The sequence below is a fragment of the Mycteria americana genome, chromosome 13 (assembly GCF_035582795.1).
Source record: "Mycteria americana isolate JAX WOST 10 ecotype Jacksonville Zoo and Gardens chromosome 13, USCA_MyAme_1.0, whole genome shotgun sequence".
In the NCBI taxonomy this organism is placed as follows: Eukaryota; Metazoa; Chordata; class Aves; order Ciconiiformes; family Ciconiidae; genus Mycteria; species Mycteria americana.
Genome location: NC_134377.1, coordinates 16607147 through 16631994, shown reverse-complemented (window position 1 = coordinate 16631994; position 24848 = coordinate 16607147). Strand labels below are relative to the sequence as shown.

Here is a 24848-nt window from a genome sequence, read left to right as displayed (position 1 = left end):
CATGCCAAAAAGCAGTTCAAGGCAGAACCACACTGAAACAAACATTTGCTTATGGTCTTCATGTACTATAGATAATATATCAGAATTTCTTTTTTTTTATCAACCATTAGACTTTTTTTTTGCACTCCTAAAATTCTACTTTGTCTTGTATACAGATTCCAATAAGAACACTGCACAATTAGCACAAGGGGTCCACGGAAAATTGTCCTTGCTTGCCAGCGATCCTGCCCACAACACAAAAAAAGAGAAAAAAAAAGGAAAAAAAAAATAAGGAAAGGGTCTGCCGCATGGTACTGTGCCAGTTCCATCTGCTTTTGCCAGCTTGAAAAGTAGGAAACCAAAATTCCCTTCCAGGAGCGTGTGTCTCTCTCTTTCCTTGACGAACTGTCCCTTGTGTTTGTACAAAAAAATGCAGTCTCTCTTTATTTTTTTTTGTTAAACACAAGCATCCTTCTTCCTGTTCACATGCCATTTCCATTCTGTCTCCATAGTTGCGAGTTGGTTGTTTTTGGGTTGTTTTTTTTTTTAAACCTTCCTCCCCCCAACATCCACTAAGACCTGCCTCCAAGTTCTTGCATAGTTGAAGTATATATGCCGTACTTAGCTTTCTGAGTGTGAATTTCTGACTGTGACAAGAGTATGAGTTGTAACCATGTTAACAAATAACCAGAGTGGTTCTAGAAACCATTTTTATAAAGTCTACCTATGTTAAGAATTTAATATTGGTGTACATTTATATTAACAGAATATTTACAGTTTGTTTTCTTTGTTTTTTTGTTTGTTTAAAACAAGAAGTCAAAAAAAATTCCTCTTAAATTTCTGCATAATATAATAAGGCAAAAAACAAACAGTTTTGTACATTATTATTATTATTAATATTTTAATATATATCTGTAACTTCGGTTCCAAAGTACCAAGGTAAGTGATCAATTGGCCTCAGAAGGGAACCTCACAGTGGACTGTAAAACTACAGTATTTCCATAAATAATACTTTTAAGAAACCCTGGGTATTTTTTTCTTAAGGATCTGAGGCCTTTAAAATGCAAATTTAACTAAAAACAAAAGCAAAATTTCTTCTTCTTTTAAGTGAATAAAGAGCACAAAATTAAAAAAAATACAAATCCATTAAAAATGTTTCTCACATTTGGGAAAAAATGTACAAACTTGATATTTTTAACTCATTTTTTTTTTTAGCACAGAAACAAAAAACAAAACCAAAAATCAATACCTATATATTAAATTCCCATTCTCAGCAACCTTCTTGTTGGAAAGTCTGCATCCCCGACCCCGTTATTTATGGAAATGTGCTTAACTTCTACAAATTTTACATAAAAAAAAAAAAGTTTACAGCAGTGCATTTGTAAAAGGTTTGTTTTTTGTTGGTTTTTTTTTTTCTTTTTCTGTTTGTTTTTTTTGTTTGTTTGTTTGTTTTATGTACAGGCGAGTTTAAAATTCAATGTTGGGGACTATCGTGCCTCTACTTCTTTGGGGTTCCTAGAGGGGGAATAGTCCCTGGACTCTGAGTTTGTGAGTGGAGTAGTCCTGCGTGGGGAGGCAGGTCTGGTGCTGCTCGCTGGTACAAGAGGCGGTGGGGCGCTCAGCGCTGCAGTTGGTGGGTTCCTGTTTAAAATCCCATTGTGCATGGCAGTGGATGGACTCAGTCTCGGGTAATGCATCCCGCTTAAATGAGGCATGAAGGATGGCACGTGTGCCAGGTGACTTTCGATGGGGGACGAGTGCAAGTGGTGCATTCTGGCACGCTCAAGTTCTTCCCGTAAGTGCAAGCGCTCTCTTTCCTCCACTTGCCGCAACCGCTCCTGCTCTCGGCGGGCTTCAAGAAGGTTTTCATGGTTATAGTCGTGTGGCTCCCTGTCTCTATAAGAACGCTCATGGTCGTAAAATCCAGAGGTGGCAGGGAACCGATGGATAGGATCCGTCCGGAGCTGGAAGTCCATTCGACGGTGCAGGTCTAAGCTCCGGTAGGCATCTCGCAATGGGTCCCTCATCGGGTCCCAAGAAAATCCAGGATGTGGCAGCCTTTCTCTTCCTGACAAAGGATTCATGCCTATGAGCGGGGTCATCATTCTGCTGCGGTCCAGAACATTCATGTTGTTCATCTGGTGCACGCCGCCCATGGAGATGGGCATAGAGGCAGCCATCGAGTGAGGCAATGATAATCCATGCAAAGTAGGTGGTGGGGGATGCTCCACTGACCGGGAGTGCTGTGAAGGCTCAGACCCTACCACCAGCACGTCACTGTCTTCCTTCCTCTCCTCTTTGACTTTGATGTCATTCTTAATCTTCTGGAGGTCGCTGGGAAGCTCTGTCTTTCTCTCCATGTCCTTGCTCATTAGATTGGTAAGCTTCAAGCTCTCACTTAGTGCAGGTTTGCTGTATGGGGATACAGACTGGATTACTGGCTTTGTGTTGTCCTCAGAGGGTCTCTTATCATGGCTTGGAGTTTCCTTCACTGGGGAACGGCTCTCTTTAATCTTATGTTCTGCTATGGGTGGCTCTCTCAGCCGGTCAGGGTGCTCTCGCTCGGGTTCTTTGGACCTTTCCCTTTCACCGAGGCTAACCTGCCTGATGGGATCACTGGAGGTTTGGCTGTTGCTGCGGATGAGATTGCTTATCTGATGTGTCACTGGAGCCGATGCCGGTGAGGATCTGTTTGAATGTCTGTTTTTATCCATGAGGTCTCTGTAAAAAGAGAGAACACACATCCTTGGTTTTGTGTGATCAAACATCCGTGTGATGCTGGACATGCAGAGTGTCCAGCTGTGTCTAGTTGTGTAATTCGAGATTGCTCAGAAAATGATTTGAAAAGCTCTGCTCGCGTCAGCTATAGCTGTGATGCTACACTGAAAGATGTGCGCTACCTGCCTTTACATGCTACATAGAAAAAAAAGTTACATGTGGACAAATTTGGGGACTAAATTGGGGATGCATTTGAAAGAACAGTATACTCACCTTAAGAGAAAGACCACTTCGCTGAGAAATTTAGGGGAAGAAGAATTCTAGACAGTTTATTTTTTTAAAAAACATGCTTATTGTGTGTTTATATGTACATCTTGCTGCCAGACAATGATCTTGGCTCTAATGCTCTTAACTCGGGTTCCTTTCCTAAAACATGGATCCAGGCACACAAAACAGAAGCCTACAGAAATGTATGCGGCTCCTTCATGAGACAGCCTCGTCGACTGGAACCAGCCGTAACATGATGCTTATTTTCCTATGGAGCTGCAGGAGAATTTTTGTTGTTGGCAGCTTTGGCAGGTAAGCTAGGTGCTTAAGGAAAAAAATCCCCGAATAGGCCATGGAACTGAGCGATCGACCTCCATTTCAAGAGGAGCTGCTATGAGGAACAAGGGGTTTGATGACAATGTCCATGGTTTAGAAAGAGCGGCATGCGAATGGGGTTTACATTTCTAACTGCACCTCTACCTCTGAGCAAGTCAATTAGTCACAGTTACTCCCACCTCTTCAAGAGGGGAATAAATAATGCTCACCTTTTAAAAGCACTTTGCTCTGAATGAGAGACACTTCAAATGCAAAGTATGATGGTGTGATTGAGAGAACTGCATTATGCAGCCGAGAGGCTCACTGATGCCTAAGTTTTATGCCAGGTTTGCGTTTGAGAGCCGTAAGACCCGAGTGCTGAAAACTGGAGGTGTTTGGGGGAGTTCTGCAAGTATTTATCCCTTATGATTACATTTGCTAACCCAGATTTCTTCCTCCGCAGTAGTCCTGACTGCTGGTCAAGGATGTGGTTTATTAAAACCATGTCCAGACAGGGATGCTGAGGACAGCTTAAGCTGAATTAATAGAAATGTAATAGAGATGTTAACCCCTGTGTGAACACTCCTGACAGTGAAGTAACCTTGGTTTGCAAACGAATTACACTAAAGCCAAGAAGGGAGCTTCCACTTGAATGACTATCCATGCAAGGGTGTCAGACAATTTAACATTTAAAGCAAGATGATTTTCAGCCTATTGCTTCCTATAATCTTGTTCACAGGCACTGCCTGAAGAGCTCATTAAAAGCACTCCAGGCAAACTATGAAGCCCCTATCACTAGTCAAACACGCACATCTAAGGCTTGCAGGCTGTTATTGCCTACAAAGAAGTAGCCTGTTGGAGACAACCGGGCTCTGAAATATAAAGGACTTTACAGCTTCAAAATCATGTAACTGGAAGCTACTGAAGTATCTACAGCCCAGGTGATACAGTTTTGTCATCGTTAATAAGGGTTTGTCTAGAATGCAATTTTTTAAAATCTGTTTTGCTAATGGATTCATGCACGCTGCTCCAGATACAGGCATTTGCATTTTTATCTCATTGATGTCCAGCTAACATTTGAATTCATCGGCATATCTGTACATTAATGAGAACTATGACTCTCTCCAAAGGACCCATCACAATGCTACCTTCCTGATTTCAGAATGTACAGCAATCCTAAAGCAGTTGCACTGAAAACACAGTGACACGCTCACTTCCTCAGCCTGGTGCTTTTTATTAAACTACCAGCAGAGACTGGCTTACCAGATTTCCACAGAGGACAAATCCTAAAAGGCAAAGAGGGTTTTTTTTGTGTTGCTAGTAATTCTGCTTATCTGAGGGAGAGGCCTACCAGCTGCTTCAAAGACAAGCAACATTTTGCTCTAAAGATGATTTTAAGATTGGAAAAATTAGAAAAAAATAGAGAGGAAAAAGAGGCCCAGAAGAAAGTGCTCAAAAGCACGCGCTGCTTACCTCTCTTTGTCTCTGTCATCTTTACTCAGAGAAAGGTCCCTCTTCTCGGGCTCTCGCTCCCGCTCTCTGTCTCTGTCATGGTTTGTCACTGAGGAGCTTCGCTCGGAATCGGTGGGCTTGGGCCACTGTGGAGGCGTTGGGAAGGACGGTGGGGTCCGATGGAGTCTGTTCCATGGCTCGTGGGGATTATTGAAATTCTGCAGGTTTGGGCCATCTTTGTGAGTAAAAATGTTGTTGTGAGCTAGAATAATGGCAGGGGGAGGAAGAGTTAAAAAGAATTCAAACCAAATACTTACATACACATTTTGCACAACGCTAATCACAACCAGAACTGTCCTTTCAAGACTCTTTAATATGGAGCTAACGGTGAGGGGGAGCTACGAGCAGGTGGACCCAGACACCTCCAACACTGGGGGAAAGATCCACCAGTTCTTTTAAGGCTATCGGCGGAGGAAGCTTTAACGATACAGCTGAGTAACTCCGAGATGACTGAAAACGCCCAGCTCCTCTTCTCCCCCCACCCCGGCAAGGGCTCCAGCATAAAAGCAATATTCTTCCTCAGCTCCCCTCCCTGGCAGAAACTTTAATTTGTGGGTAGTTACAAGCAATCAGCTGCCTGCAGCCGAGGATTCAGGGACTTTTTTGTTAAAGAAACCAGACTATTTGGTGGTATGTATGTGTGTGTATAAAAACAGAGCTTGGCTGTAGGCTTTTTAGAACAGTCACTTGATTTTCCTCCATCAATCTTCAACTGATTCCTGTTGCACCATGAGATGCAAAAGCATGCTCTCTTATGTGTGGCTCTCAAGCATGTCTTGCCTACAGGTAACATGTTTTTGAAGGAAAATAATTTTATACAGGTAATTTACACTTCAGACAATGGTTACAGAGGGAGTCTACACGCTGAATTAGGAGAACTATCAATAGCTGTTCCACTGCACATCTTCGCCGTTGAAGGGTGTTGCTTTAGATGCCCACAGGGACTCAGAGCTCAGTGGGGTCTTGCAGCTCTAGCACCTCTAGGAGCACCCAAGGTACCAGCCTTCAGCAGTGAGGAGACACAGAGCACAGCTAGCGATGTCCGTGACATGCAGAAAAGCTCCCACCGCAGAGACCTGGAAATCTTAGGTGCAGTGTTTTCAGATAGGAGAATGGAGGTTAGGAATTAAACTTCTTTAAAAACTACCACCAGCTGCTGTAAATATTAGCATGTGGCTTTTCTGGAAGGGATGTTTGTCTGCAGTAACCCAGCCAGTACTTACTCAGAGCATGACTGCCTAATCCTCCAAAGGCATTGCTGCCTAAGTTCCCAAGGCCGCTGAAGGTGCTTGACCTGCTAAATGGATCTGGAAAGGCAAACAGGGATTTAGCAGGCATTTAGCCAAGAATGTTGGAGAATGAAACGCACCCCTCCCCTTCTTAACGGTCTGAATCCAAGTAGGATTAGGCCAGACTTTAAGCTGATCCTTCTCATTGCAAGGTTCTTTGCACAGAAAATTCCCATCGTGTTAAAATGGAGAAGGGATTCAGTGCTCACTCTGCAAACAGGTGCTGTAATAAACTTTTGTATGCCAGTCAGCGGGGAGCTAGACATTAAGGTCTAATGGCTGAAATGAGGGTGGCTGCTGCTAAGCTGTAACTCTCCTTCCTTATCAGTACTAAGAGCAGAAGCATTGCAGTTGCCTCGAAAGAAGAACCTCAGCAGGCTCCTCGGTCAGCACATTGAGGGGATGCATCGTTTCACTCTTGTTTCTGTATACAACTTTCTACCCTCTTTGTAATTGCGCACAGAGACAGCCCTAAGCTAATTGCTACGGACATCTATCCTTACACCAACTAAATTTGGCCTGTTTGTGCCAAAATCCTCTCCCATAATAGCCTCCTTGATCCCAGTGGTGGTGGAAACGATAGCGTAGTCTTAGGAGCTACTCTGACAAAGGGATGGAGGTTTGTATCCTTTGAGGCAAAAGATGAATCTTGCCTTTCCCAGTCAATAATCTGACTATTTGGCTACTGGCACTTGTCTTTTTATAAAGTCCTGCCTTTTTTTTTTTTCCATTAAAGGCACCCATCATCAGAAGCTGATAGCCTGATCTAGGTTTCTGCGCTCCAGAGATGGCTGTGGGTTAAACTGTACCAGTGTACTTGTTTCCTTTCCTACTGGTCATCTCTAAACAACTCCTCCTTCTGCCCGCTGGCTCTCTGACTGTCCCTTTAAAGTCTTTAACTTGCCATGTTACAGGAGGTGTGTTGCTCTCCACTTCCTCACGGATATCCTTATATTTAAAATATCAAGGCAAATAGCACAAATAGCTTGGATCTTTAAGCAAACAGCTATTTGCTTATTTACTTATTTTTAAATAGCTGTTCTTGCCCTTCCCCTTTGATATTAAGTAGTTGAGTGACTCTGCAGAGATACAGTTAATTTTGACAGAATGTTCAGGAATTGATGTAAATCTGGGTATTTGCAACAGAAAAAAAAGTCTACTAGGTCATGTGGCATGCCACATTTACTGATTGGATGAGTGTTACTAAAACATTAATCAACAGAGCTTGAACTTTAATTGGCAATGAGCTGCTTGTGAGCTTCTAAAATGAGGAAATTTGAGAAAATCAGGCTCTACTTACTGCCAATTAGGAAACTGAAAGGCTGGCAAAATGTGCAGAACAGCTATTTGCCAGGAACTGTTCACTGAACTTTATTCAAGAACCTAGCCAAGAACTTTCATAGGTGGGAAACGGTGCGGGAGGAGCCCATTTTAAGCTGTGCCTTGTTTGAGGTACCCTTGCATAAGTTTTCCCCGTTTCCTTGGGCACGTTGAGCGGCACCGAAGGGCTCTACAGGTGACATTTCAGCGCCTGTGCAGTGTCGCAGTGGTGACAGACTTGCCTAAGTTCCTAAGTGCTTCCTTCCTGCAATGCCCTCTTCTCTCGCAGGAGAGGCCCTGCTAATCCTGCCCCTCTCCTTTGGAGGAAAGCAGAGGCTGGCGCGGGTGGGAGGACTTCCCGGCTAGCTGCTGGTTTCTGAGACAGTTTGAGCCTCTCCCTCCCCTAGTGCTACGGTGCCTCAAGGCAGGACCACACAGGAGAGCCAGGAACGGGTCAGAGGTAGAAAGGCGAAGGCAGGGTTTACTTACACTTACCTGCCAAGTGGTTAGTAGGCAGGAAACTGCTGTGATGAGGTGAAGGACCAAAAGGGGTGGTGGCTGGGTGTGTCGCACCTGTGAGAACAGAGTCCCTTTTTAGTTCAGCGCCAAGGGACTGCTGGCATACGCAGAGGTCCCGGCCATCACATTCAAGAACCAGACGCAAAGGCACAGGCCAGATGTAAACACAGCAAAGGCAGGGGAAGACCCCAAACAGCAGCCGAGCGAGCTACCGGCAGGATTTCTCCCAGTGCCCTTTAAAGGTGTCTGCAGGCACTAGGAGGCAGAAGGAGACCTTGCACTGAGCGCTGCCTGCTCACCTGTAGTAACGGGGAAGCAAATCCCTTTGTCTGGCATTTTCAGTCATTACTATGTGTTTACATTAAAAAGGGTCAGCCCAGGTTATGAGCCCAGACAGAAGGTGCTCGGAAGTGACTGATTAGACTCCATATGAAACACCAGTTAACGACAAGCACACAGGGAGCATCAATCACGCCTCTCCCATGAGAGCTCCATCTACGCTCTCACATCTGTCTGCATCCACAGGCTCCCCTCGTGGCATTTTTTCCCTTTCCTAGACACTGCTCCTTGCCGTGGTCCACGCTACCTCGTGGGAAAGGAACACCACGGCTGAGCACGCTGTGCTACGTTAGGCTGAGGCAAGGGCCAAGAATGGGCTGAAACAAGCTGGTCTGCCCTGTATTTCAAGGTGGGCCAGGCTCATGCAGAAAATTCTGCTCTCATTTCAGAGCAAAAAATGAGAGATTTGCCTCCTTCGCAGGCAGACGCATGTGAACCTGAATGGGCTTTCAACCGCAGCGTGAAAAGCACTGGTGCTACCTGCCACTGGGACACATGGTTTTTGGAGGAAGATTAGCTCCCATGTATCCTGCAAATGCCAGTAAGTTTGGGCAATCTCATGGGCCTGGCTTTCACCCCCTAAGATCAGTACAGATGATCTTCAGGATGCACCTGAAATCAACTTTTGAATATTTAATGTTTCAGATGGGTGTGACAAAATGTTTCCGTGGCTCCAGTGACACACTGACAAGCCCAGCCCTCTCCAACTGTTTGGACTGTGAACGTCCTTTCGGTGCCTCCTCCCTGCCCTTTCACGACTGCAGACAAAGCAGAATTAGCCACCGTCATAACTTCCAGATGCTGCCTGGATGCAAAGACAACTTCTGCCTCCCTTGCAGAAAGCCAGACCTGCCATACCTGTGCATTAACTGTCTCATTTTGTTAGAAACTAGTAATTCCACACAATGACAGAAACAGCACTTTCCTGAGGACACGTTAAGTCATGCGCAAAATAGACCAACGCCTAAATAAAGCTTTTCAGTGCTCTTGTCTCGTGTATTTTGTTGGTAAAAAGTTAACCTCCCTTAATACTGGGAAGAGTAATGGGTCGACTCAAGCAAACATCAGCAGCCACACTGGGCATGAACACGGGCTATTCACTAAGAGCTCACTTACCCAGTCACTGCTTTCTCAAGTGATAACTTTCTATTGTAGAAAAGAGGATTCTGGTCCTTCTCCTCCCACCTGGCACTCCAGCTCTCCTGTCACCTTCACTACAAGACTTCTGCCTTGTCTGTGGCCCATACCAATTATTCCCACCAGTGGCAGACCCGCTCTGCTAAGCTCCTGCCCCTCATCTCCAAGCCACATCAAATGCACGTTTCCACCGTGTATCATCAGTGCTGGTAACTCCATGGAAGGACACAGTAAAAGTGGGGGGAAATGGAGGGAAGAAATGAACATGCACAGGAGAAACTGCATCCCAAACAAAGACCAAAGAGTGTTTTACGGAGGTGCTGGTCAGTCCCTGACCTGGTTTTCCCTGGTGACAGAGCCCAGTAACAGATGGTCGTTGTAAAACACGCTCATGCATCCAGAACATGAGCAGACTATAAAACCAGAGAGGGAGACACCACTGCGTGTCCCTCACCAGCTTGGGCACCACAAACCTAAGCAGCCAGAAAATGAGTTGAGGAAACTTAAGAGAGTCCACGGCAACGAGACCTGGAGTTATCTATAAACATTCTGACTGCTCCAATGCTTCAAGACGGATGGAGACTGTCATCTTTCTAATCCTTTAAGATTTCAGAAGGTGTATAATGGATGGGAGATTTCTTCAAAGGAGACGGCTTACAAACTCAACTACACGGGCTGATAATAAAAAATCCTCCGGAGAAAGCCAGGAGCGGCATTGCAGGCTGTCAGGTAGTTATTAAATATAGCGTCTGCCAGGCAGCCGAACATCCGTCCTGAAGACAGGTGGCCCTAAGATAACTTATGTCTCCCACAGTAACCAGGCAATGCAGCAGAACCAATGATTCACATCAACTGCACGCTTGTTCGATAAGGTGAAAAGAATGCCTCGGATATTGCAGAGTAAAAGATTTATTCATCTATATATTACTGCCGCAATGTTTGTTCACTTTGATAGCACTCTTTACCTAGATTTACCGTGTGATGGCTCTTGTGATTAATATACTCATGGACAAGTTGCTGTAAGGTTGTTTATCTCTAGTGTAAAGTTTTCTATTAATTTGCCTTCTTTAATGTTTCTATTCCATACTATTTCCCTTCTTGCTTTTATGAATGGAAAAGCAAGCCATGCTTGCATCGGTAAGAGAAAAAGCTCAAGATACCAACTGGACCGGCGCTTTTCTGCCTGTTAGGGTAACCTCTGCCCAATATAGCCTTCAGCAGCAAAACCATACATGAAGCAAGATCCTTGTAATGACAATGTGGGACAGACTGAGGACGGTGATAAGGAAACAGCTGCCATAGGAGAACAGTCAGAGGTTTGTAAACAACCTTTGCTTATGCATCCAAGCAGATGCAATAAATATCTTGGCGCCGTACTATCAAAGTACCTTTATGGACACCAAAATACAGGATAGCATCCTACACTGTACGGCTAGGATCAGCATTGATGATATGTGGTAGAAATGTGCATTTGATGTTTAAGAATTTCCATCCACAGATAAGGGCAGAAAGACAGACTGCACCACTGATGGAGCTCCTGAAGGCTATCCGACATCTGCATTTGAAACTCAGCTCTCACGAGGTTTCAGCTTGATCCTCATCTGTTGCTTTTCTGTCATGTTGGGGACAGAATTCAAAACATTTCTAACCTCATTCATTTCAACAGGGTGGAACCAAGGCTGAATATGACCGTGTCTGCACTGAGTTAGAGTGCAATATTGCATCATAAAAGTAAAGTTAGGAAAGAAAATTACACTATTTGCCAATTGATTACATACATGAAGAGCTAAGTTACATCTCATCAATTGATATAGCTCATTCAGAAGGCAGACTTCAGCATCTCCAACACAGAAAGAAAATATGAAAAAGTCTAGGGGGAAAGTTAAGCCTGGGAACAGAACAAAACCAACATTTGGTAGACAGACATCCACATGAATCCACAGTGACCTCCAAACCCAGAACGTCAGAGTTGCCGTCTTCAATGGTCAGAGCCGTCGAGAACAGCACAGAGAAGCTTACTGCACTTTGGTAATTGCATTAGTTGTAATTACTTCTCCAACAGATTGGAAAGCAATTGATCAATGTAAACTGTATTTAAGTCTGTTTTTTTTTAAATTCAAGATGCCATTTTACGCCTTAGAGATTGCTGGACTTTGTAACACTGGGGGATTTTATATTTAAAACCCAAACACTTTGCAAATACACCTTCTGTGATATTTTCAATGCTGTTATTGAAGTTTTCCTGTTACAAAAAACCCCTTGTTTTCAGAAAACAAACAGAAACTTGGTGAGTGGAGGAGCCGAGAAGAACAACATGGCAAATATAAAAGCAAGAAAGAGACCGAGGCCACTTCCAATCCTGTGCAATGGAAACATTTTTCAAGTGTTTTGTCAAAATTGCTTTTAAAAATCACTCCACAGCCTATTAATCAGACACATAAGAACCAGCTGCACAGACACGAACGTAAGAGCCAACTGCTGCAGCTCAGTGATGCGCAGAGGATCCCGCACTGGAGGCGGCAGCAGCGCCCAGCCCAGCGGCTCCGAGAGCCTGGTCACGACAGGCGCCAGTGCCTCCGCACCCCTCTGAACCAATCGCGCCTGCTTCAATTTGTGAGGCACACGTAGCTGTAGAGACACACACTACATATGCTGACTGGTTTTTTTTTATTTTTTTTTTCCCAACAGATGATGATCTTCCCTTACCTGTGGTAGAAAACAGAGGCCTGGCAAGATCCTGTGGATAATGGAAGCCTGGAAACACTCCAGGGGCGGGAGGTCTGCTGAACAGGTCAAGTTTACCACCTATCTCTAGCTTGTGGGGATCCAGCTGCATTTGCTGTCAAATGATATAAAAACAATCTCATTATACTCTTCCTTTTTTATGGGAGAAAAAGAGAGGGAGTTCAGGCTCACTCCTGCTTAGCCCTGCCAGGGAGAGTTAGCGAGAGTGACAGCAGCGTCTCTGGCCATGTACCGCAGTCATGCTCTGACAGCATCTGTAAGGCCATTTCGCTCCACAGCCTCTCAGCTGCGTGCCTCATCCACATGAATGAGGTCTGAAGTGAGCTCTCAGCCCCTCAGCACACACAGCGCAGCATGCAACATGATACACTGAGCGCGCTGCACCCCAGGACCGGTCGGCGCTCTCAGCCTGACAAAAAATATTCTGCAGGCGGAAAGCTGCCGACAGGAGTCTTGAGAGCTGGGTGACGGACTCGTCTGTTTTGCTTCTCCGGTTTGGAAAGAGAGCTTTTCCTAGACTATGCCCTTCCCGCAGCTAGTATAGCTCAGTATGTAGACAAAGGGCGAAGGATGAAGAAAACGATGAGGCTCCTCCAGAGGCTATTTTTATCCTTCCCCTATAGAAGCGGGCATGGTCAGAACTGCACCTAAGTCATGTAACTCTCAATAGCTTAAAGATTATATATTTGCTTATAAAAAAAAATGGACATACACCACCTGCAGAGGCACTAATTACAGTGCACCTACTTAAGCACTGAGTAGTCTTCATTAATGGGACAAAAAAACTACAGCAGGAGCTATGAAAAAATAAAACGCTACAGAAGTCCCGTTATCAGCGATTCTGCCTGCCACAGGGAGCTTTGAGCCTGTAACAGCACCCCAGCGCACCTACGTCTTGTTCCCTCTTGAGTTCTAAACCCCCTCCCTCTGCCCGTCCTCACGGCACTGCAGAAAGCCCGACAACCTCTGACACCGTAACTATCAATCTGCTCGCCTCGCCTGCTCTACGTTTGGTAATATGTTCTTCACCGTATTGGTCATTTCATTACGAATGGGATAATACTCCATATTCCACAGGAGGTACTAGTACAGAAGGGAAATGACATTCAACACATATGCTTTGTAAAAAAGATGAATTTGGGGCAAAATTACCCCCCCCCCCGCCCTTCTTCTCCTCTTTCTGGCTGTGCACATAGTATCTCCCGCTCATTTTGCTACCCTTCAACCCAACTCCTTTGCCCTCAGATAAATTTTACGGTTGCTACAATAAATGTTAAAGGATTGAAAGTGTTACTTAATCAATACAGGCAAGCTTGAGAATCACCAACAGTAACTGCTTCCTGTTCATTACTCACTAAAATATAATCTGTAAGCCAAAAGGCTTGGCTTTGTTCCAGAAACTGTCTGAATTACCTTTATCTTTTGCTGGTGATGGTAGATCTGCCAGGCGATCTGTACATGAACCGCACACCACTTCCCGGGTTTCTGCAATGGAAAGCACAAGAATTTAGATTAATTTATACGTTAGCAATCTACATCAGATAGAACGTTTCATTTCCCTTACTGTCAAACAGGCAGCTGAGCAATGAGAAAGGCTGATTACTAAAACGGCACAATAGGTGATCAACATTTTTTTCTGTACTGCAGCAGATGATGTTTAAATTAAGAAGGAAACAAACAGGAAGAATGTGGGATGTGGGATATCTTCCTCATCTCATGGAGACCCGAGATGCCTGCCTTGTTCTTTCCTACTTGCACTCCCCCCTTCATAAACTGAAATAAATGGCAGCAACGAACAGTAGGCCGTGCTTAAGAGAAAGCAACTAATAGTTAACAGTTCTGTTTCTGAAAAGAGCCCTGTTCATTCATCCCTGCTGCACTGCAGGCTAAGTCATGCGTGGTTATTACGGCTACTTGCATTTGGGGAGGAAAAGGGTACGGACAAACAATCGCAGGGATGAGCAGTGCCACAGCTGAATGAGTTACTGTTTTTCAGCTGAGCTGCGGTACTCACTGTAGGGTGTTCCTGTGGAACATCAGAAGCACAAATAAAACACACTGACCTAAGCCACCATGAATCTGATCACTGGTGAATGTCTGTCCGTGCTCACAGTCATTTATTTCTGTGACCCTTATTTCATACTGTGAACTATTAATGCACATAAATGGATGCAAAATAAGGTTGGGATTCAACCTGAATGTTATTAATCAGAAGCAGCTAAGAGCTAACTATGACATTTTTCTTTAAATAAAGGATGAGTGTTAAATTTTCTACTGGACATGTTAAATTTCAAAAACACATGCATAATGTTTGAAGCGTGTGTCTGTGTGTGTATATATGTATATAAAATCCCCCACAAACCTTACTTACTCTTACTGGAGGCCTATAAGGGTCTGACACCTATGAAAAAAGCAGAAATAAAACAATCAGTCTTTCTAAAACTAGCCAATATACAGAAAGGTGGGGAACTTCCCTCCTCTGAACAAGTAAAAGCATTTAGAAAGCAATGTTCCAGAGAAGTCCCCTGTAACAGGGGAAACCTAAAAGGCTTAAAGAAGGCTTAAAACTTCTCTTTCATTCCTTGCACTAAACTCAGCAGAATTTTATGATAAACAAAGCAACTTCATGCCAGCAAGTGAACAGTTCAGTGCTTTTCTGAACCTTATAATCGTTCTGAAATGGAGCGCATAAAACTACTCTCCAAGCAACACTTAGGGGAAAGACCTGGAAGGGGTTTCCTGCCCCGTTGCCCTCTGACTTTGTCTAAAGAAGTCAATACATCCCTTTGTATTCACGACTGGTGGAGGCTACTGTTGTCTCACCAGAAAAAGAAACTTCTGTCCTGACTGCACGTTCTGAGTCTAGAAGGCCAATTTGCTCACCAGCTCCTCTCTTTTTTTTTTGAGCAATCACTGTGTTTACTGTAAATCTGGGGAAGCCGTAAGGAAGGTTAGATATTGTTGCCTACCCCTGGAGTCTTCTGCAGCAGCGTATGGTGGACTGTGCCTGGTCTACCTGCTACATCAATAGGATTTGAAGTCTGAAAGACAAGAATAGAGCGTGAATAATACTGTATCATACCAGCGGTACATTTAACATCTCTATCTGATGTTAACGGCATTAATTAGTCCGTGTTTGTACTGTGCTTTGAACACGCATATTGCTACATTAGTGCTAAATGTTATCTCTTACTGACAGCCAACAGCATTTAACCACCATGTCATCTATTATTATTTAGCAACATTAACAGTATCACAGCAGCACCCCTAAGCCCCACGGAAATCACAACCCCATTGTGCTATGCCGTATGCAAGTGGATGGGAAGAGACAGTCCCTGCCCCCCAAGCTTATTCTTTAGACAAAACAGGCAGGCAGCAGGAGAGAGAATGAGAGAGCTGGACTGACTCCCTCCGTGGGTCAGGCAGCAACCAGTATAGCAGTCAGGAACAGAATGACTCAAGCATCCTAGTCCCATATTCCACCTATTGGACCACGGCCCCTCTCCGACTGGGGCTAGATAACACAACGGCTAAAATGGCAGCAGCCCATCTATCTGCTTCGACAAGGCAAAGTGCGAAACCGTAGAAGGCGCTTGTGGGTCTTTTATAGCTTTGCATTGTTTATCCCATCATTTTCCAGCAAGAATTAAACACCTCATTGAATGAATCCCTCTTCCTCCTCCTCCTCCGGATCCCACCTGTTGCCCTGTCCTAGCCGATCCCCAAGAACTCGTTCGTCTTCTCACTCTGGCGTTCATCCATCTCCCACTCCCAGAGCAACTGCACCTGGTGCCTCCGCGCAGCTGAGTGCAGGGGGGTTAAACCTCATTCCCCGAGAGATTATTTCACTTGCATTTTAGGTCCAATTACAGTAGATTTCAAACAGTCAAACTGTACGAGGAATGAGTAAAATCATGGGTGTGGGAGGAAAGATAGGTTTTAATTTGTCTAAGGCTACGTAACTTCCAGACTCATTAAAAAGAGAATTCTCGTGTGTGTAGGTAAGTCAACGAACTCCCCAGGCAGATCTGTGCTCTCAGGGCCTGTCTGACAGCTGAGGTATATATAAGGTGGCAAATAAGTTACAGCTATCATACAGGCAAGAGCTTTAAGATCACAACATGTTAATAGCATGGTGTCATCCTGTCCCTTTGTCCCCTGGAGAAAGATGTGAATGCCTCCTCCAGCAAAGTAAACTGAATACTTCTGACCTTTTCAAGTTCTTAGCTTGTGAGAAATGGCCTTCGGGAAACTCACTGAGAAGTTTACCGTCAGCCTGGATTTATGTGCAGTGGATTTACACGCACAGCTGTAGGCAACTGACACGGGAAGGGGAAAAACAAAACCAAGACCTCTGCTTTGGAGAGCAAGAAGTGCAGGATTCAATGTGCCAAAACCAAATCATCAGGTCTGTAGTGATTATGAAGGCTTTAGTCAAACAGCTTGGGAGGGAGACAGCATGGAAAAATGATGCAGGGACGACGACTAGAGTGGCTTTGCCCAGCAGTTCAGGAAACCGGAAAATAATGTGCCAAAGCAGCAGATCCATTTTTCAACCTATCCCTCCTTTTTTCAGATGTTAGACTGCATGTAAATACAGCACCATCCAGAGATCAAGTGATGTTAGTGATTAACCACGGCACCAGAGTGTGACCTTGTGCTGCTTAAACTCAAGCTAGCAAATGTTCTATGTATCTATCATTAAAATGAATTAAAAGCTAGTTATAATACAGCACTAAGAACTGTTTAAAAATGTAAAGGGTCCGTGCTCCCTTTTCCTTTCTCACTTTGTAACTGCTTTTCTTTGGTCTAATGGTATTTTACAGTGAGATGGTATCTATGAAGCTCTGTAATGAAGATGGAAACCAGAAGAGCATGCTATCGGTGTATCAGAAGCTCCTCATTAACAGCAGCCTTGTGGCAAAACTGAACCCTGTCTTCATATTAGCAAAATTTTGCCAATTCCACCTTATTTGTGCAGCTCCTTTTCTTGGAAAGTCAAGTTCACCCCCTGACAGCTTGGGGTCTGCAGGGAGCCCCTGGCATCCCTTGCACGAACAGCAACCATCAACACTGGCAGACAAACTCCATCCAGGGACAGCTACGTTCTGCCCCTCTTGCTCCCTCTGCTTAGATGCGACTGCTCCCCTTCTACGCACTACATACAGAACTCTTGTTGAAAAAGGCCATTTTAGAGACTTTGCTATTTGTAATGTATCCAGAAAATAAAATAATGTAAGGGATTTGATGGGCACTGGGGAAATACTCCAGCTTCCATTAAAAAAATTAAGTTAAGTGGGAAGGTAGTGAGAGGCCTTATTTGCAGCAGTTGCTAATTACTGACTTCCACTGACGTCAGTGGAAGAGACTGCCGAGGGAAGCACAGCCCAAGCCCTGCTTGGTATAGTTACGGAAATGGCCTTCCAAATGCAAGCAGAAACGGGCTGGCTGCCGTGCTGGGCCTTCGAGTCTTCTACCACAGCAGCAGAGCTCGACGGAAATGCAGTTCAAGATAAGAAATCTCTAAAATCACAGTATGTAAGGAAGCTAAACACATCACCTTACAAATGGAGTAATGCTCCATTTTCAAACAAATGCTATATGGATATAATATATCTTTCTTGTTTAGAGGGATTTAACAGTTTCTGTACATTTAAAAATAGTTAATAAGAAGAACAAGTCTGGGAGGGGAAAAAAAAAGCAGTGCACAGCACAGAATTCGTCAAAAATGGTGGTTATCATGGCAACATTTCCAAATGCCAATCAGCGCTAGTTGTAATGATATGTTACAGTTGCAGTGCACCTTTCAAACACACTATCTCAAAGAAGCTTGCAGGCATTAATCAACCCTTATAGAACCCACTGCAAGATAACTTCATAGATGAGGAAGCTGAGGAACAGAAGATTTAAGCGACTTGCCCAAGGTCAGACAGTGTCAGAGCCGGGAATAAAAATTCAGCTCCTTCAAATTGCTCTACCCATTTACAGCGGTCTCTCCCTATTGTTCCCACACTTGTACAGTCAATTTCTCTTTTTTTTTCTGGGAATAAACACAGTTTATCTTTTGCTATCTCAGACCGTTAAATTTATAAAATGATTTGAGACTCATCGGTCTATTATTAGCTGTAAATATTTCAATCAAATAATGCATTTGACTGTATGCTTTTCCTCCAGTTTCAGTTGACCCCCCAAGTGAACCACTATATCCTTTTCCAAGGAATGATCTGTAGTGCCAAGAGAAAATTTCTGCTAAAGCGTTGGCTGCTTCGTGCAAAGGATGCTCACAGGTCTGCGGGGTGATCGCTTCCAACCCTGTGCTGCGCTTCTGCTAGTTAAATCATATGCTACAAAATCACCAGAGACACGACTCTGAATACAGTTTCTCTCCCAGCAAAAGAACAAAGCCTTCATAAGAAGAAGTTTGTACCTTCGGTTGAAATGCTCCCTGAAGTGACCCAAAGGGACCTGAATGTGGAAGCATGGGTGGCATTCCAGGCATTGCTGGAGGATAGGTTGGAAAGAACTACAAAAGAAAAAGAGATGCTTATGTCACAGGACAACTTGAACAATAATAGAGGTAGGTGCCAAGCCTGGCACATACAAAAATAGTACTGTGTTGAACGAGTGCCACAGTAAAAATACACACTAAATTTGCTTTCAAAATTTTTAAGAGCAAAGCCAAAACGTGGAAAATGCGCTTATCTGATGAATTTTCTAGATAGTGCTGAACAAGTGTGCCTTTAAAATTTGTGGACTATTGCAGGAAGCACAGAGCGTTCACCATTTTTAGAGGAATCAGAATAATTTGAGGTTTACGTTCACTTTTGGTTAACTTTGCGTTTTTCTGCAGTAGCAAACCAATTCCTCCTGTTTTGAAATGTGACCTGCTTTCATTTTCAAAGCAAAAAAGAACCACAAGATGCTGCACTGCACACTGACCACAGGCAACATGCACACCACCTTGTAGTTGTGCAGGTTGGCTTTAGTTTTGCTTAGGCCTCTCCTGAGCACATAGAGCAGTTTTACAAGTCCCAAAACATGTAGTTTTTGTGCTTTGGAGCAGTGGGGAGCACCAGGAAGAAACCACCAGTCTGACTTACTCCTGTGACCTGAGCAAAATCTTGTGAAAGAGCCATGCACTCCGGGCTGCTGCACTGTGAGAAGCACCAGCTGCAAAGATACTGCAACGACCACTGATTTAGCAATTTCTGCGCATTCCCTGCCATCCCAGGCACAGCAATATAGAGCCGCAGCAGCAAAAATGCAGTAGACAAAGATTAAAAAAAAAAAAAAAAAAAGGCCCAAAGAAAATTTTGTACCTTAAAAAAAAAAATATCAAGACGGAAAAAGAGCTTTAGGAATGAATGAATCAAAACACTACCGATCACTCGAAAACAAGCAAAAGAAGTGCAAGCAGAACCATTAACAAAGACACCACCTAGAAAGGTAAGCACTCACGTTGGAATGTCGAAAGTAAGGGTTGTCTAATTTGGGAGCGTACTTGTCAAACTGGAAAGAAAAGAGAAAAAAAGGAAACAGATGAGTTGGTTTCGGCAGTAGCGGACACATCAGGATTTCAACACAGACAAATAATCATGGCCCGTTTGTACAGCATTTAAGAGAGCAGAACTGACTGGTTATTCCATACTCGCTCATCAGGGAGCTGACTGATCTCCCAAAGCTAACGGAGATGGAAAGGCGCTAGCCCCCCGTCGCGCTGGGCGCTGCCGAGTCTCCCTGCAGGACCCCGTTTGCAGGCACTACGTGACGAGGTTCCTTGCAGTCCCGGTATCTGCAGCGCAGCGAAACGCGGGGAAGTTCAAGTTCAGCTCCAGGTCTAGATCTGGGGTCTGCCGCTGGAGCGCTGAACTAGACCACAGCCTAGAAGGCAGGGAACGTTCTCCATTAGAACCCCAACGTCTGTTGGGGGGCAACCAATACCAATTCCCCATTTTCTGGGTTCCTCTAAGCGCCAAAATCGTTTGGAAAAGGGCTTGATTGCTTTAGATGCACAAGTCCCTACGCATTCCCCCTCCTCTGCAGAAGAGAGAGCGCCCCAGAGAAAAGGTGATTGTTAACCTCTTCTGTTCCAGCATGGGGTTTTAACACCTCCATGGGCGCAGTCCGTGCCCCATATTTATTTTTATGAGCGTTTGTCCTGTACCACCTTGGAAGGAAAACCAAAGCATATATACATTGCATTTTTGAACAGTATGTACATTCTGCTGGGGAGGCGGGAGCGGGGAAGAAGGCAGGGAAGGGAGCTGTAGGACCCATGAAAAGCTGCTTATTTGGCAAGTCAGCTGCTGTTTCACACTCCTCTATGTGCAGGAGAGTAGATTTGTAATTTCATTAATTACAGTTATTACTGGAGCCATGTCCCCTCCAGTGTAAATACCATAAATTACCAAACACATGCAGCTGTAAATTTCAACACTCTTCTCTGGTGTTGGGATTAGCAGACCTGATCTAGTGGAATATAAGAAGATGTGAGCGAAATATAACAAAAGAGCCTTGCAAGCTGGTTTTGCTATGAAGGCTGACATCAACGGGCACGGGTGGGAGGGGAGGGAGCTGTTCACAGGATCGGATATCAGGAGTCTTAAATAACACAGGAGGTTTCTGAGAAAAGTTCCAAGATTGTTTTACACAGACCAAGAAAAGGAGGGAAGGTGTTTACGTGCAAGTACATTGAGCAAACACCTGGGGCTGGATTTTGGGTGGATGATATTACTTTTAATTGTCTCGCTGCTAAGCAGATTACAACCCAAGTATGGCATTGAGCAGTCAGCAGTGGGAAAGAAAAGTGAGAAACATTATGCTCCTTGAGTTCTCGGTAGTTCTTCCCCAATGCTGCTTTTGCTGTCGCTCCTGGCTTTTGCTAGCCTTAGCAGAAGAGGGTTGTTTCTACATTTTGGACACAGCGTGAAACTGAGAGGGGGAAAAAAGCTGGGTCTTGTTCTTTCAGTCTCACAAAGTAATTGCCAGAAATGGGGAGAGAGTGCGTTTTAAAGTACGGACAAAATCCATTTGTAGCAGATCTCTAACAATTTTCTAACAGCTGCAGCAAAGTCCCATTGCGTTACAAGCAAATTCAATGGCAAAACACTAATGCTTATTACACGGCCAGGAGGATCTCTCCCACAAGAAGAACGAGCCACGCACAAATTAGTGCTTGTTGACGTAATCCAATAATAAATGCCAAAATCGATATAGATTAGGGAATTCGGAGGAAGAGGGACAAAACTCCTCTCAGATGAGAAGGTGCACTATGGTGAGAGCTCTGGGTAAGCACGTACGGTCTGCCCCACAACGAACGCTTGCGGGACTGCGTTTGGTACTGGAGGCCACCGAGCCTGTGGCGTCCCTGCTGGTGTGTTTTGGTGTGTCATGGCACCTGGCTCTGGGAAAGGGGGAATAGAAATACACAGCAGGACACACGAGAAGGGAAACTAAAGGGACTCTGGACTTGTCTCGTGGGTGCGGTATCTGCTCCTGGGCGGCAGCGTGGGGGACCTGGAGGCTCGGTGCGGAGGCTCTGAAGGGAAAGGGCGTCCCTTCGGGAGTGCTGGGCCCGTCTCTCCAGGCCTCCAGGTGAGAAGGGCAGGGACAGCACGCCTGGCTGAAATGAAGAGGACTGGGTTTTGTTTGACAAGAGCGGGTTAGGCTTTTTGACCAGAGATGCTCTACTTATCCTCACATTTTGGGCTGGGGTACGCACCATGGGAGGTGCAGAGGGCGGCATGAGCGGCGTCTGGGGCAAGCTGGATGGAAAAGGAGTGAATGTGTGCTGGTGGGTGTGTTGGTGCTGATGCGTGTGTTGGTGCTGGTGAAACTCCGCTCTCAGCAGCGGCACCGGGCCAAGTGAGGCAGCGGCCCGGTCCGAACTCTGAACCAAAAACCGGTTGTTCAGCTCTTGCCTGAGCAGTTCGTGATCTAGAGGAGAGAGAGAGAGAAAAAAAAAAGACACAGAGGCCCGTGGGCCTGTGAGTACCACAAAGACGGAGGAGAAAGAGTCAATATTCACCTGGCATTCCCTGTTTCTGCAGGTCATGCTGTGGTGGTTTTCTACGTGAGGACTCATTGGTGGAGGTAAGAGAGATGCCTGTGACAAAGTACCAATCAGAATCCCCGAATGAGGCTGGCAATACATGATTGGTTGGTTGAATGATATCAACAGGCTGGTATCTAAAGACAAGAGAGAACACCATGAGTCATCACAGCAGAAAACATCATCGGGGCCCTCAGCAAGCATCCGCCCGGCCCCCCGCCCGCGCCCCGCTACCCCCGCGCAGCTCCGACGGGCTACTCCTCCTCCCCGGCGCCTGACGGCCACGGCACCCAGGCGTCTCCGGGAACGGACCTCGGGGCTCTGGTCTCGCGGCACGGTGGCCGGCCCTTCCCGCGCCAGCAAGATAAGATGCTGGGGAGCGCCCTCGAGGACAACGGCTCGCTTTAAAATGAGTAATACTGACCTGTTTCCTCTGGAGGTTTGAAACTCAGAAGCATACACGTACACTGAAAATGGATGGTGGGCCTAACGCGTTTGTTAAACTCTAACGTACATGTACTCAAGAGCTAAAATTTTGACAAGATCTACAATGCAATGAGATAACCATGGATCTGGGTGGCTGGAAACTACCTGCTCGGACGGCCGTTTCTCAACAGAACCCCGTCCCATCCCCCCCTGCTCAGCCCCAGGACATGCACGCAGTGACCAGGAACATCCATCCTACAAACGGAGGCCTTCTTGGCAATAAGTGTTTTTTGAGATCTTAAATACTAAGCAGTCCTTTCCTCAAATTCTAACAGGCTATAACTGTAATTTTTTGTCCTTGCCTCCAGGCTTTTCTCCTATGAGAAAATACGGAGGAGAAGTGAATCACTGGGAAGAGGAGAAACATTGAACTGGCTCAAGATCTCATGAAGGTTGCAGTGACTGCAGAAGCAGAATGTTCCACCACATGACATGTGGCCTCTTCTCAGCGTCTTCCTGTGGAAGAACAACCTGCACTGAATCTGAACGTGGTTTCAGCTGGTGGAAGATACCAACACTTCAGAAATGACGGGACTGAAGACAATAAGGACAAATGTCCACTTCCCCAAAATGTCTGCTGGTATCCATTAAATCCATCTGTGATTTTGCCTAAGAACTTCAAACAGGAATCAGCACCCAACCTGTTCGATATTTTCTAAGCTGAGAGCAACCCGTGTCACCAGCTGTGGATGACATACACTCAGTCCTGACCTACTTGCTTCTGAATTTACATGAATCCTCTTCTTTCAGTGTAACACCCCTTTTAAACTACAGCGCTGAATATAAAGGGGCAAAAGAATACATGCGCTTTGAAGTTTTATTTCATGTTCTGCAGGCATTTCTTTTACTTAAATTTTCTAGAATAACATTAGAAATGTCTAAATCAATCACTTTCTGAAGTGACATGGTTAAGATCTTTAAAAACAGGCACTCTGATGGGGAATTTCAAGGTCTCTACCACCACTTAGAAGCCTACATCCTATTGAAAATCACTTTTGAAAGCAAATTTTGGGTGCCTAAGTCATTTGCTTTTCAGTAATAAATGTAGTGCTAAGAGCAGGTACTGTGTACTGCTACAATCTTTGTTAATAATTAATACAAAAGCAGAAAGTATATATACTTGTGATACTGAAGCCTAAGGCACCGGAGCAAAAGAGTCTATAGCGGGTTCTCCTTGGAGCAAGCAAACAAGGAAAAAAAAACTAGTCTGAGAGCACTTAGGTCCAAACCCTAACCTCTTTAGAGAATATGAGTATGATTTCGTGTGTGTGTGTGTGTGTTTACGCATTTAAATCTGGCATGACTTAAAGAAACTGAATCCTTCTGTTAGCATCAAGATAATCCACTTTTCTGGAGGGAGAGATAAAAGCGAGTTGGCAGTTGTAAGTGCTCTGATATCCAATTTCTTTAAGGGACTTGAAGTCAGACTGATAGATTTGCAGCTGGCTCCAGCCCACAGCCCTGTACCACAACTTTGGCCTCTGTCAGGAAAAGAAAAGGCCCGGAGACATTTGGAGAAGCGGCGTGGCACTCGGAGGAGCGGCTGCTTCACAGTAAGGACGGGACTGCCGAGGAACAACCCAGCTCCGTGAGGGGCTCTGGGCAATGTTAGGATCAGAACTAAGTTCTTGTGCCTGCCAGTGACGCCCTGTCCCTCGGGTCTGGCCATGTACTAACACAACCAGGAGCAGGGGAACTGAGCAGCCCTCTGAATGCCCAAACACTACTGCTCTGTGTGCACCCATGCAGCGGGCATGGCAGAAAAAGGTCAATCCCGCTCATGTTGCCAGGTGCCCTCGTGTTCAGAAGAGAAGACACAAAGACCGCTGTTCCCTCTGTGTATCCTACATCAGGGCCAGCCTCGATGCCCTTGAGTAGAGGGCAGCAGCCCACACAAGGGTTGCTCCTAAGTTACTTGTATAAGCTTTAGGTTTCAAAGGGAAGAAATGCCACCAGAAGTACATTCTTGTTATTGAGAGACCTGAATTTGTACCATCAGTGACTGCAGGAGCTCTGAGCTCTGCTTCTCTTCTCGGTAACAGCGACAAGTGTGCCAAAGTAAATTTAAAGGAAGAGCACTTTTTCCTCCAAAGCGGGGGGAGAAAAAGATGACAAAAAAGAGACTTCAAAGGGCCATACCCTCTCTGATGGCTTTTCTAAGCTGGTGCTTT

The 24848-nt window shown here is 45.0% G+C and overlaps 1 protein-coding gene across 22 annotated transcripts in view; it reads right to left on the bottom strand.

The window, feature by feature from the left end:
* Positions 1-513: 513 nt before the first annotated feature.
* FBRSL1 (fibrosin like 1) overlaps positions 514-24848 on the bottom strand; it is a 554989-nt gene continuing 530654 nt past the window's right edge. For 8 of the 22 annotated variants that reach the window (XM_075516666.1, XM_075516673.1, XM_075516672.1 and 5 more), the window contains 11 exons: positions 21841-22076; positions 19599-19649; positions 18568-18663; positions 15110-15181; positions 14503-14541; positions 13554-13625; positions 12102-12234; positions 7890-7973; positions 6015-6098; positions 4753-4993; positions 514-2700 (listed from right to left, as the gene is read on the bottom strand). In XM_075516666.1, coding sequence (XP_075372781.1) covers positions 1467-2700; positions 4753-4993; positions 6015-6098; positions 7890-7973; positions 12102-12234; positions 13554-13625; positions 14503-14541; positions 15110-15181; positions 18568-18663; positions 19599-19649; positions 21841-22076 — 2342 coding nt within the window. In that variant the 3' untranslated portion in view covers positions 514-1466. Of the gene's footprint in view, positions 2701-4752; positions 4994-6014; positions 6099-7889; positions 7974-12101; positions 12235-13553; positions 13626-14502; positions 14542-15109; positions 15182-18567; positions 18664-19598; positions 19650-21840; positions 22329-24848 lie in introns of all 22 variants that reach the window. The other 14 variants (XM_075516665.1, XM_075516674.1, XM_075516667.1 and 11 more) reach the window with 14 other exon arrangements.